Below are 13,288 nucleotides of genomic sequence, written 5' to 3'. Positions count from 1 at the left end.
TTGCGGGGCACCGTATTAATTTTAACTTTGCTACTGCTGCGTTTTCTTTCTATTTTTAAAAAAAAAAACGTTTCATAAAAAACTTGTAATAAAAGTGTATCTTTAACAATTAAAAAAATTTATGCAAAAATTTATGCAAAAATTGGCCGCCGATATTGGCCGCTAAAATTGCCGCTTTCTTTTTGCGCTTCGCCTAGGCGTGCTCACGCACGTGGGTGCACCTCTGCTCAGTATACACTTTATGTGCGTCCAGTCGCGGCGGCGGCACGATGTCCGCGAGCAGCCGCAGTTCCTTCGCCCAGCGCCTCCTTCGCATATTCGAGGCGTAACCGTGAGCTCACGCCTCCAGTGTAATGATAATGATAATCATTTGAAAACTTGTCCGCGAAACGATCAACCTTCGCACATTGGGGAGAGCCCCACACACGTTAGCAGCGTGATGTGGAAAATATTTTTATGTACTTCTCCCCCCTGATCGTTCCGGACACTGCTCGAATTGCTATACTCGTGCGGCGTAAATAAAAAGGCGCAACATGAAAAAAAAAAAAAAGTATCCCCGTGAAATGCATATAATTTTTTTTTTTTTTTGTTTGTCTCTCCTTTGGGGCGCTGCAAAGGAAGGCAAATCTCTCCCTCACATGTGCGTACATCAAAAATGGAAAAAAAAATTATTATGTGGGAAATCTTCCTGTCAACTTGGAAAGTTATTCGTCGATGGTGACTCCACGGCCATATGGGCAGTGGGATTTACCAGCACCAGGGGTGAAAATTATAAAAAAAAAAAAAAAAAAAAAAATTGGCTAGCGTTTTATTATCCATCTTGGCGTATAAAACGGCGAGTGCATTTTTACTGTTGCGTGTTTATGGGAAACCAGCACATCCGTTACGAATCGTATCATTAGGGTTACCGTGCGAAACGAATGTGCGTTGTTTGTATGCTTCGTGGGGAAAGAAAAGCAAAGGTACACTACGTGGGGGGAAAGGAGTCTTCCCCTCCGTTAACAGTCCTGTGCTGCCATACGTAGGAACTATTCCCCCCACCCCATGCCTGGGCGCACAAAAAACTTAGTACACATCTGGGGACAATATAGAAAAAATTCTCTTGTTAGGATTGTTAATGTCGTAGAAGTACTGATGCACCTTGGCTTTAATCTGATTCAGCTCATCGCTTTTTTTTTTTATTTCACATTTTTGGCTCTCCACCAATTTTTGCAATTGTATAATTTTTTGATACTGCGTTTTTACGGCACTTATTAAAACTTTTTTTTCCTTCTGCAAAGTGTCGATATTTATTTTGTATCCATTTTGAGCCCTCTCATGATCATCCAGGGACAAAAAATTATTTAATATAAATTCACTTAACAGAGGAATCATAATTTTCTTCGCTTGGTTAATTTCGTTACAGGAGCGGATATGCTCTAGGACGTTATCGATGCAGAGTTCGAACTGCTTGGAGAGAAGCTTTCTGTTTTCTTCTCGGTGAGCTAACGATTCCGTTGCGGAGTCGCCTCTCACCAGATTGCTGCTACTGGCCTGTCTTTTTACAAAGCGGTTGCTTTCGCAGAAGTTGTCATATTCTTGGGGGCAGCTCCGCTTGTCGCTGTTTCGTATGTGCTTGTTACTGTTGCAGCTGTGTGGGCTGCTCTGGAGGAGGCTGTTGTTGTCCACGCCGCTGTCAAGGCCGCTGTCCGACCCTCTGTCTGACCCTCTGTCCGACCCTCTGTCTGACCCTCTGTCCGATCCCCTGTCTGATCCTCTGTCCGAGCCAATCTTAACAGCGTCCTCGCTATTACTGCACGTGGCATCCTGTGGAGGTGTCGTCAAAGAATCCTCCTCCTGTTTCCTCTCACGGTCACATGGCCCATGTTTACCCGTACTGCTGCTCCCATAGCTCTCTTGAATTTTTATTCTCTTTATAATTTTCTTCAAGTCCTGGCCATTCACTAACGTGTCGTCGTTAATAAACTGGACGCTTCTCTTCCTGCCATGCTTAAATCCGTAGATATCTTTTATTATATGATTTATGTCTACATTGATGCTGTCACATGTGCCGTTGCCGTTTTTTTGGTTTTTCATTAAACATCTGTTTTCGACTCCGATGGCGGCCGCTGACATTTTATCTGTCGATTTGCTGACTCTCCTTCACGTGTGGGTGGGTAGCAATCTTCTTGTGGGCGTAAAAAAAAGAAGAAGCTGCGCCCACCTGTCTCACTTGTACATACGCTTATGTATACGCTTAAACATGTGCCTATACATATGCCAGTACATGTGCTTCTGCTTATATTTACAGACACGGTAAAAAAAACAAAACAAAAAAAAAGGCTCAGATATAAAACGCTCTGGTATAAATCACTCTGGTAAAACCGCTCCGGTAAAAACCGCTCACGTATAAATCGCTCCCCTCAGAAGCAACGCGCCGAGCGAATTGCAGTTACGTAAAACAAAAGCGCTGCACGAACAGGCCGATTTGCTGCGACTGCCATGCGCACACTACTGGGACGTATGCGTCATGTGGAGAGCAGGGAGGGGCACACAGGTGAACAAAAAATGGGGGCATTTACAGATACATAAACATGCACATGTATAGATACATACGTGTGTTGTGCGAGGGAAAGGAGGGCACAAAAAGGAAACTATATAAAAACAAATGAACAATTTTCGTATTCACGCACGCAAGGGCGTTCCACAGCGCACATGAAAATTGCATAAGCGTATACCACGCGGGGGGACGAGTCAGGCATTCATCCTGTTATTTATGTTATGCGTATTATGCACGTTTGTGCGAGCTGAACTGCTTTTCTTAACGTGTACACGCTGGCACATGGGGTGCTGGACTGCTGTACTGCTGTACTGCTGGACTGCTGTACTGCTGGACTGCTGGACTGATGTACTGCTGTACTGCTGACACGCTTCGCCCCTTTGCTGTGCTGCAATTCTGCTCCTCCAGGCAAAGGCATACCCCTCAGTGCTGCTCGTTTACAAAAAAAAAAGGAAACGCAAGAATCAAGGCACGAAGGGTAGTACTTCACTCCAAAATGAAATCACCAAACAAATATAATTCTTGTGACGAAGGTGGCGAATAAATCCTGCTACTGTTGAAACGCGCCCAACTCTTCTGGCGTGTTTTTGAAACGATTAATTACTTTGTAAAGGTACATATAAATCAGTTTTGTTTTTTTTCTTCTTCAAATCTGGTTCGGTTAGGCTAAACTGTTCGTGAATGCTTCGCTCTTTCCGCGTCACTGCGATTTTTGCGTTTTGCAATTTTGCGCTTCACGTTTTGCCGCTCCACGTTTTTTGCGCTTAACGTTTTGCGTTTTTCGCGTTACTGCGTTTGGTTCGCTTCCTCCTCTGCTTCAAATACGATTAACGAATGACCATACTTTGCAGTTTCGTATATTTATATTTTCGTAAAATTAATTCACGAAGAGTTCATAAACTGTCAACCATCAATCGCACGTATTATATTGCCTCGCTCAATTTTTTTTTTTTTTTTAAATGGGGTACGTATTTACGTATGGAATATATTTTTTATATATGCGTACAGGGTTATAATTTTTCGTGCGTAAAAAAAAAAAAAAATATTTCATATTATGCCACATTTATTATATACCTGTTCACCATCCCATGTATGTACCCAAATGAAAAATGAGTTATACATCCTAGCGAGGGAATGCGCAATGGGAATCGTTCAACATGCATTCGCTACTCATTCGCTACGCATTCACGTACGAACAACAAACTTATTGGGATAACCTCAAAAAAGGGAAAAAAAAAAAAAAACAGTCGCAGAAAATTGTATGTTTTTTTCTGCCTTGATTGCGAGGAATGAACAGGGGGGGGGGGGCCATATGGACCAAACCTGACCCATCCGCTCGAGAAAAATTAATAGGTAAAAAAAAAAAAAAAAAAGGCAACTAAAAGGGGCAGCTAAGGGAGCAAAAAAAATTACAAAAGAATCACAAAGAAATGAAGAAAGGGACGCACAAGTGAAACGCAAAAAATGGCCACAAAACATGCAAAAATTTTGAAAAAAAAAAAAAAAAAAAAGAAGCAAATGCGCAAAGGTAAAAAAAAAACTGTACTGTACTAATGCGGTACCTTCTTCCCGCTTTTAAAAAAAAATACTCCAAAGAGGACATCCCACTTTGTTATGAATTCGCATGGAGAGCACTTGGGTTTGCAAAGCGGCAAAGGTACGTATGCTGCATGTGGGTGAAAATATAAAATTCTTGTACATGGGCACGACCTGCTCCCGCACAGGATGGCATATTATATGCAGATTGCTGTCCGAGCAAGGGTAAGCATATAAAAGTACATGTATGTATACCCAGTGTGTACCATTCGCTGTACTGGGTAACTCCCCCCCTAAGCAGCAGCGTGCACGGTACCAATTGGACGCACAAGTGAAAGCTTTCCAAATTGGCTATCCGTGTTAGCATGTACTGCCCACTGGCTTTTAAGAACGTCCAGACAGGAATGTAGTAGAGGGTTAAAAATGATACGTAATGAAAAGGCTGCCCTGTTTAGGGGCTTCCCAAAATTTTGCCTTCACTCGGAGTAAGCGTGTCATTCGCCTGCTATCAGTGAGGAGAAAAGGACGTATCGAAACGTTCGCGTTATGCGCGGAAGGGACCTTGCGAGAGGCAATCCTGCTTCTCAAAGGTGTTTATAAAATTGACCATTGAAATGGGGAAATGAAAAAGAAGGAAAAAAAAAACCAAATGAACAAAGGAACGTACTCCATGGTGGATGAAAAAAAAAAAAAAAAAAGTATCCTTCCATTGCGCAATCGCGATAATAACGAAACGTGCATGCGATACGCATGAAGTAGCACACCAAGTCACGTGCTGCATTACTGATTATGATGTGTATCCTCCGCTGGCAGCATCCGCCCCCTCCTTTTCTTTCTTTTAAATAAAGGCAAACTTATAAATGTATGCCATTTCTGCGCAGCGGGGCGCCTCCCCTGAACAAGCTTTTCTTTTGTAGTATCATTTTAAAAAGAGGGAAAAGGCCTCATCGGTGTGCCCCCCTTCCGCGTAATCGTTAAGCGTGTTAACTCACCAATTTGAATAACCACATCGCACGTATAGCGCACATTTGCCTGTTTACCCTTTCGTGTTTACATGTACCAAATAAGAGGTGCTCATATGGCCATAATTGGCGGATTTAGAGGAAGCAGGTAGGAACTTCCCCCTTTCAGCATTTCCGCCTTTAAGTAGGAAACGCCCCCCCTTACGGGGTACCACCATATGACTACCTTATCCCAATAAAGTTTGAACCCCTCGGGTGAAGGACCCCAAATTGGAGGGACAAATCAACTTCGCCGCTCCCCACAAAATGGGTTAGCAAAATAGCTGAGCATAATATGTGGGAAAATATGTTGCTACTTTCGCATAAGAGGGAATACACAGAGAGTAAACAGCATCGTGTAGATCGCTCACATTTCGTACTTTTCTTTTTTTTTTCCTCTTTTTTTTTTTTTTTTCACAAATTCAAGCTATCTACATCGTTCATGTAAATATTTTTGGACCATCCAATAAATAGCTCCATTTGATAGGCTGACCACCCCAGTCGTGCCTTCTATTGGGTGATGATAATGCTGCTCCCATACGAAAAGGGGATATCCCCTTGGGAAGGTGGACACTTTATTAACCGCTTAGAAAAGCAACGTTACCTGCACTGCTACCCGCACATACTGCTTAAGCAAGTGGCTGAGCAGGGAAATCTACACGTGGGGCACAAACAAGTACATACAACCGCATAAGTGGACCAACACAGCTGTGAATTTCTCCTGTGCAGTTTATCCGGAGGGGTCTTACAACGCGGCACATAATGCAGTATGTAATGCGGTGTGGGCGCGCCACAAGCATAATTATCCGTAATATAGGCATATATTTGTACGCACATAAATACACATACATCGCAAGGCGTTACTGTGCACCTCTCCGTTTGATCTACCCCATCGATGCGAACCCTTTAACCTGCGCAGATGTACGCAAACTGGCCGGGTAAAGCCCTACATGAAATCGCTCTCCCATGCATCCCACTTGTGAGAATAATGAGACGAAAAAAAAAAAAAATTGTGCCTCCTGCCGACAAACCAGCACTATCATTTATGTTACATTAAAGGTAGAGTAACGCTACCGCAGCAATTTACGCGTTGTACGAAATGAAACCGCGGTATTTTGCTCGTGCAACACTGCGTGAACAAATTGGGAAGCCCCCAAAAGGGGGATAAATACACATTTCGCCAGAAAGTTGCAAAAGGAAGAGGAGGTTAAACAATCTTTGCAACATTTTGCTTACGTGGTAAACTCAGTTTGTATGGGAAAAAAAAAAAAAAAAAAAAAAGGCTACCTCTTAGGCCACCTCACCCCCTACCGTTGTTTTTGTAGAAATGTGAAAAAGGAAAAAATAAAAAAAAAGAAAAAAGAAAAAAAGATGTTTATTCCTATCCTGGTGCTTATACATCCCGCCCGTCATACCCCTCTCTCATTGCCGCGCGATGTTGCTTTTTTCCCCCTCCCCCTGGAATTAATTGCAGAGGCAAAAGTTCATTCGCGCAAACCTCCTTCCGGGTGCTACGCCATATATTGTTTTAGCAAGGGAGGCGATTTTTTTGCGACATCCTTTTGCTGCGCTACCCCCCTGTTGACGTTGCAACGATTGAGGCAGCTTTAAATTGAGAGCCTACGTAGAAATGTATGCTGCCTGCATATGTGCACTTTACATACGCAGGCGAGCAAAGGAATTGGGGGCGGATTGCTTTTTTAAAATTTTCCTTCCTCTGGGAGAAGGAAGTAAAGGGGGTCGCGCGGGTCTGCCTCTCCTATGCACTTTAAGATGGTTCGTCCCAAAGCGGTCACAGAAAATCTGCCACATACTTGTACAACGCGAAAGGGAAAAAAAAAAAAAAAAAAAAAACATAAACGTAAGCATGAACATAACCTTTGTGGATCATTTTTTCTCCTTAACCAACTTGCGCAAGGCAAAAATATACATTTCTTCGCTTCACCTTTGCAGAAACAAATCAGAGGAGATAAAATAAGCAGTGGGTGGGGGGAAAAAAAAATTGTCAGAAAAATTGTCAAAAAAATTGTCAGAAAAATTGTCAAAAAAATTGTCAAAAAAAATGTTGGACCAGCCCTTCCCCACTGCTTCCTTGCAGGCGAAAAAAAGAAAAAAAAAACGTGCTTTACCGGTGCGCACGCATTTATGTATACCCATATACCTGTGAGTCGTATGTGCGGCGCTATACACATGCGAGCACCCACCTTGTGCTTACATGCATCTCTACTGCGCTCGGCAGGTACATAGCATACAGCATGTGCAGTGCGCTTATAACCGTACGGGTATATATATATATACCCACGTATTTCTTTTGTATAATTTGGCGGGTATATTATAGTTGCCCCATCACTCATCATCACCTTCCTCCTCATGCTACTGGGCTGGGGAGATAAAAAAAAGAGTGCTCCTCCGACCTCGGTGCGGCATATTAGGGTCAGGTGTTTTACGCATATATAGCGCTCATAACATAGGGGTTTAAAATGGGCAACTTTGCGCCAAAAAAAAAAGAGGCATTTTTTTCTATCAATATTATTATGCCCATATATAATAATATATAACGCTACGCATACGTGTATGCAACGGCACGCAGATGCTGGGGTTTACAGTTTACGCTTGAACGAACTCACCACGTGGTCGCACGGGTGGCCCGACGAGGAAGAATTTATATATTTTCACCTCTAACTTTCTGCCCACTTTGTTCATTTCGTTCGTTTGGTTGGTTTCTCCGGCCTCGCCAATCTTGCCGTTTGTTCGCCCACGTTCGCATAGCACTCGAATCGCGCTCGCATCGCTTGCATTTTTCGTTCCCGTTTCGCGTGACTCTTTTCTTTTTCGCGTCACTCTTCTTTTTTCGCTTTTCACTCTTTTCTTTTTCGCTCCACTCTTTGCATTTTTATAATTTTTCTTTATTTTTTCCCCCACTTGGTCGTAACTTAAGCATTTTTTTTTTTTTTCGTTATTTGATTAACAGTTCAGCGATGCAACACTTGCGTTAACGCGCGAACGTACGAATGCATTTATATGAATAAAGTAAAAAAAAAAAAAAAGAAAGAGAAGAAGAAAAAGAAAAAGGAAAAAATACAAACAAAACGCGTCAACAAAACGCGCCAACGAAACGAGCGAACAAATACAAACAAACCCCACGGGCGAATAGCATTTTTGCAAATCCCCCAGCAACGAATCGGCCCATCGGACCCTCCCACTGAATACTCGCCTGAGAGCTCTAATTGTATCTTTTCTTCGACAAGGTAATTCCCGCGCAGAGAAAAAAATCGCTCAGCGGTTTTTGTTCACGCGCAGTAAACGTACATATCCATATGTATATCTTACTCGCGCGGCATGTAACCTGGAGACCTCTCCCTCCCCCCAACCGAGCGCTTCACTTAAGCATAGTGAGGAGGCATTCGCTCGGTTGGAAGAAAGAAAATATGCAGCCGCGGCGCACTTGCGCATGTACGGACGTGGTGACACAGATTGTATAGCCTCTCGCGCAATTGTTAAGGGGAGGGAAGGTTTTTGCTACTGCGCGTTGGTGATAGGCGTACCGAGGGGAGACCCCCCCGCGCAGTAGTTATTCCAAACGTAGTCGAATGCGCCTACCGATTCTTTGCCGAGTTGTCACATGTTTTTTTTTTTTTCTCCCCCCCCATGTTATCTTCCTACCTACCAGATGGGAAGAAGACCAGCGAGATGCTACCGCTACTGCAAAAACAAGCCCTACCCCAAGAGCAGATACTGTAGAGGTGTGCCCGACCCGAAGATAAGAATTTACGACATGGGAAGAAAAAAGGCAGACGTGAATGAATTCAGTGGAGTTGTTCACCTGGTGTCCTACGAATATGAGCAGATATCTTCAGAGGCGTTAGAGGCAGCACGTATTAGCGCGAACAAATATATGATTACGAATTGCGGTAAAGATAACTTTCACCTAAGAGTCCGAGTGCACCCCTTCCATGTGCTAAGAATAAATAAGATGTTGTCGTGCGCAGGTGCTGATAGGCTGCAGACAGGTATGAGAGGTGCCTTTGGAAAACCAAACGGTGTTGTTGCAAGGGTGGACATTGGGCAAGTTCTCCTCTCCATAAGAACTAAAGAGAATTTTATTGCAAAGGCATGTGAGGCGTTGAGAAGAGCCAAATATAAATTCCCGGGTAGACAGAAAGTGTTTGTTAGCAACAAATGGGGATTCACCAACTTTTCCAAAGACCAATATCAGGAATATAAAAAGAAAGGAAGAATCATATCCGATGGAGTCAGCTGCAAATTTATTAGAGAAAAGGGACCATTAGATAAAATATACAAGGACATAAATACAATTATTGAGTCCTAATTTTCCCCTTTTGTTCTTTTCACGTCTTCATGTTTTTGCATTTTTTCTTGGGTGTTTATGCGCACCCGTTTTGCCACGGGGGAAAAAAAAAAGGGGTTACTACTCTCCCTGTGTGTTGTGCCACAGGAGGGAGTAACCACCACCCCATGTGCATATGTACAATTAAGTACATACATCCTTTATCATTCCATTATTACTATAAAGCATTCTCTTCCCTTTTTTTTTTTTTTCCCACCAACTTTTTATGATTCTTCTCCTTTTTAGCGTCCAACAGCTAATTTAAGAAAGTGGAAAGATTCATAAAAATGTACCATTTTTGAGAGACCAAGCAGGAAAAAAAAAAAAAAAAAAAGAAAATGCTTAAATTGTTGCTAAGAATGTGCTTTAGGGGAGCAGTATATGTGCGTACTTCCCCCACGTTGTAAACCTAGCCTGCGTGGTTTTGAAACGCCTTTTGGCGCGGCGCAGCATGGAGGTTAATTTTCCCCATAAGTGGTGTTCCTTTGTACATATCCGCAAAGGGCGTTCCTTTTTTTTTCTTTCTTTTGCTAATCCTTTATTAAACAATTGAGCAGCGCGCTGGTAGGGATTTCATGCCGACCCCTCAAATCGCCTACCCAGGATGTTATATCCTCCGCCGCTTCTCCATGTGGTACACCGCGTTGGAAAAACAACGCGCACATTGCAAAACGCTATTTTTGTGTACTCATGCGTGAACGGGAGGAATTATTATGCACATTGAGGGGCCTCCGGGGGGATTAAAATGGGCGCATCATCGCGGGACAACGCAGTGGGCGTAACGTCGGTTTTGCCATTACGTTACGCCCCAACCCTTTTGGGTAAACTCCCCATTCGGGGACCTCTCTTATAACGTAACGTGCGCGCGGATATGTGTATATGTACACCTTTCTTCTTGTTCAACCGGCGTATCCCCGTTCAACCACTTGGACAACTCATTACTTCCCTTCAGTTGAGAACATTTCGCGAAGTGTCCCATCGCATATGTAGGGCGCCTCGCAAACCACATCGAAACGGGAACAAAACAAATAGGGGCTCGTGAGAGAGCACAGCACGGAGCAAAATTGACCTAGCAAAAGTGGGAATGCCTTCACACACACACGTTAACAAGTACATCATTTTTGCTACATTTTTAATGTGATCAGTTTATGTGCCAAGGGATGTTTCGCTACACAACGTTCGTCGCAAACCTTTTATGAAGTCCTCAATCTCTAAAAGTTATTCACCATGTGGGATAGTTGTGCATGCATGAAAAAAAAAAAAAGAAAACACCCTCACCATTACGATGTACATGATGCTGCGCACAAGTAGTTTATTATGGTCCCCGCCGTACTTCTTTTTCTCTCCTCAAAATGAAACAACTTGGTTCCTTCCCCTTAGCTACCTACTTGAAAATGCATTTTTTCGCAATAGCAAAGATGTTAGACCGATTTGGATATTTTAAACCTTTTTTTTTTTTTTTTTGCAAACCGCGATTTGCTTAAAAATGTGTCCTAAATGGTGGCCCCAAGTTGCCAAAACAAAGTTGTGATCGTTCTTTCGAGCAAGCCATTTTTTTTTTTTAATTCCAAAATGACATGCACAAGGAATATTTTTTTTTTTTTTTTTTTTTTTACACCCGCTTAAATGCACACATTCGAGTAAACGACGTTTTTAAAAATTGGCAGTAAGATGTGACTGGCAAGAGGAACACATAATTCGTAAGATGTCCTGTTCGTGGCAAAAAATAAAAATTGTGTGTAAACCACCGGTGTAGTATTTCTTGCAGCTTTAGTGGTACTTGTGGCAAGCCGCGCCGTCTGCGACCTGCACGCACGTACGTACGTATAGTTGCAGATAAGTACACGTGTCATTCATACGTTACAGGCGCAAGCTAAGCACATGTATCTTACGTCACGTCATGCCATGTCGATATAGAACAGCAGTTTCCTCTTCGCATGCACAGTTGTGATGCGCCACTACGCTTATGTGTTTGTTACTTACATGGTGGCTTATTATGCATACCCGCTTGTGAGCAGCAAAGGTGCGCATTTATACCCACCTCGTAATTTCACCCTTTTAAACTGTTTTTGGGGTGGTAAGGAAAAACCGCGAAGAGGTAAAAGTGCAGGAAAAAACGCAAACTGAACGAGGAAAATGAGCGCCTTTTAATATCCCATGGCAAAAAATTAATTTATTTCACAAACGTCCCCGCATTGTAATACTACACAAAGGTGATAAAACCGTTTGTGACATTTCCCGTGCAGCTTTTTTTCCAGTTCAGGTTCGCTGAATGGGAAACTTTTAATTTTTTTTTTTTTTTTTTTTTTTTGCCAGCTAGCACATATAAAAGGTACATGTACATGTGCTGTATGCATTCTTCGCTTGCCGCGAACTGTTCGCTTACGCGCATACTTCGCTCGGTGTGTAGATTTTGCAAACCTGGCGGCATTGCCACGAGGGGTTGATGTATACGTGTTTTGCCGTTATATGGTATGCTTTGCCACGCAGTAAACTACGCAGCAGTACAGAGCAGAACGCGCTACTACGCTGTACTACGCGGTGTGCCCATATTTCACAGATGTTACACAAGATTTCATAACACATTGTACGAGGCGATTGTTTCACTTTATGCTGCAAGAAATTGGGTCCCCCTGTTTTTTTTTTTTTTTTATCCCATTTTTGATTTATTTTATTCTCTGTGTAACAGTTTCACTCCACGGGGATGTCACATGTATATGCGCCCGTGTAACGCCGCTTCCCCTTCCGCATTCGCTTTCTCTTTCACTTTATGTGAGCGTACAAGGTGATGCATCATACATAACGGGTGAAAGCTGCAATTGTACAGATAAAAAAAAACGTAGAAAGGCAAGCAAAAAAAAATTGCCAACCAAACAGGAACGGCAAAATTGCAAAAAAAAAATGCGTGTACATATAAAAATGAGAGAACATTTATAATATACACTACTGCAGTTTATTTTACGCCTCCTTCCCTTTGCTTGCTTCTTCCACCCTTTTACGGTTTCACCTTTTACCCTTTTTCTTCGCTTATGTACGTGCTTTGGCCGAGCAGCCTGTACGTTGGCACATTTTACCCGTGCGGATGCGGCTCGCTCGTTCACCCCTCGAATGTTCCCTTAGTCGCAAGCAACACGCACAAACGTATAAACGTATAAACGCACAAGCGAACAAACGTATAAAAACATACAAGCGAACAAACGAACAAAAGCACAAACAACCAAACGAACAAACGCACAAACGTGTAAACTTGCAAACGTACGACGTGTACACGAGCGCATACTTACGGTAAAGCAAACATACATTCCCTACGCATGTACCAATATGTGCACATATGCTCTTCACATATGTTCACTTTCTTTTTTTTTTTTTTTTGACACATAACATTTAAGCTTTTCATGCAATTTAAAATTTAACATATTCACATATCTTTTCTTCGTAGGTCCAAATTAACAATCTTTTAAACCATTTGATTTAGAAAAAAAAAAAAAAAATAATAATAAAAATACCATAAAAAACAACTGAAATTAAACAAAGCATTAAGAAAAAAATTGCTAAGGGTGAAGAAAAATCCATTTGCGAAGAGTAGAGCTTTTTAAAAAGGAAAAAAAAAAAAAAAAAAAAAAAACACAATAGGGGTATGCATACATTACATAAATAGGGTTTATTTTACGTAAGAAGAAAAAATAGAATAGGGGAAAAAAGCAAAGGCAAAAGCAAATATAGAATTAAAAAAAAGCATCATAGAAGCTGGGGTGAAAGAAAAAGAGAATGCCCAAAGGAAAAGCCAAAACGCGATACATTAAGAAATATTAAACTGTACAATCAAAAGGCGCTTACAATTTGAGGCAAGGCGTGAAGGCACAC

General features: G+C 42.1%; 2 protein-coding genes across 2 annotated transcripts; one reads left to right on the top strand and one right to left on the bottom strand.

The window, feature by feature from the left end:
- Positions 1 to 1,065: 1,065 nt before the first annotated feature.
- Positions 1,066 to 2,115, bottom strand: PVX_085740 (hypothetical protein, conserved; the record flags this gene model as incomplete). The annotated part of the gene is made up of 1 exon (XM_001616761.1): positions 1,066 to 2,115. One exon carries the CDS (start codon positions 2,113 to 2,115, stop codon positions 1,066 to 1,068), a length of 1,050 nt encoding a protein of 349 aa, XP_001616811.1.
- Positions 2,116 to 7,909: 5,794 nt separating this feature from the next.
- Positions 7,910 to 9,707, top strand: PVX_085735 (60S ribosomal protein L10, putative). The gene is made up of 2 exons (XM_001616760.1): positions 7,910 to 8,324; positions 8,747 to 9,707. Exon 2 carries the CDS (start codon positions 8,747 to 8,749, stop codon positions 9,404 to 9,406), a length of 660 nt encoding a protein of 219 aa, XP_001616810.1. The 5' UTR covers positions 7,910 to 8,324; the 3' UTR covers positions 9,407 to 9,707.
- Positions 9,708 to 13,288: the final 3,581 nt, after the last annotated feature.

This window comes from Plasmodium vivax, chromosome 13, assembly GCF_000002415.2.
Source record: "Plasmodium vivax chromosome 13, whole genome shotgun sequence".
NCBI classification, from domain to species: Eukaryota; Apicomplexa; class Aconoidasida; order Haemosporida; family Plasmodiidae; genus Plasmodium; species Plasmodium vivax.
Note: the sequence above shows the minus strand (reverse complement) of the source record. Positions and strands in the feature narration are given on the sequence as shown.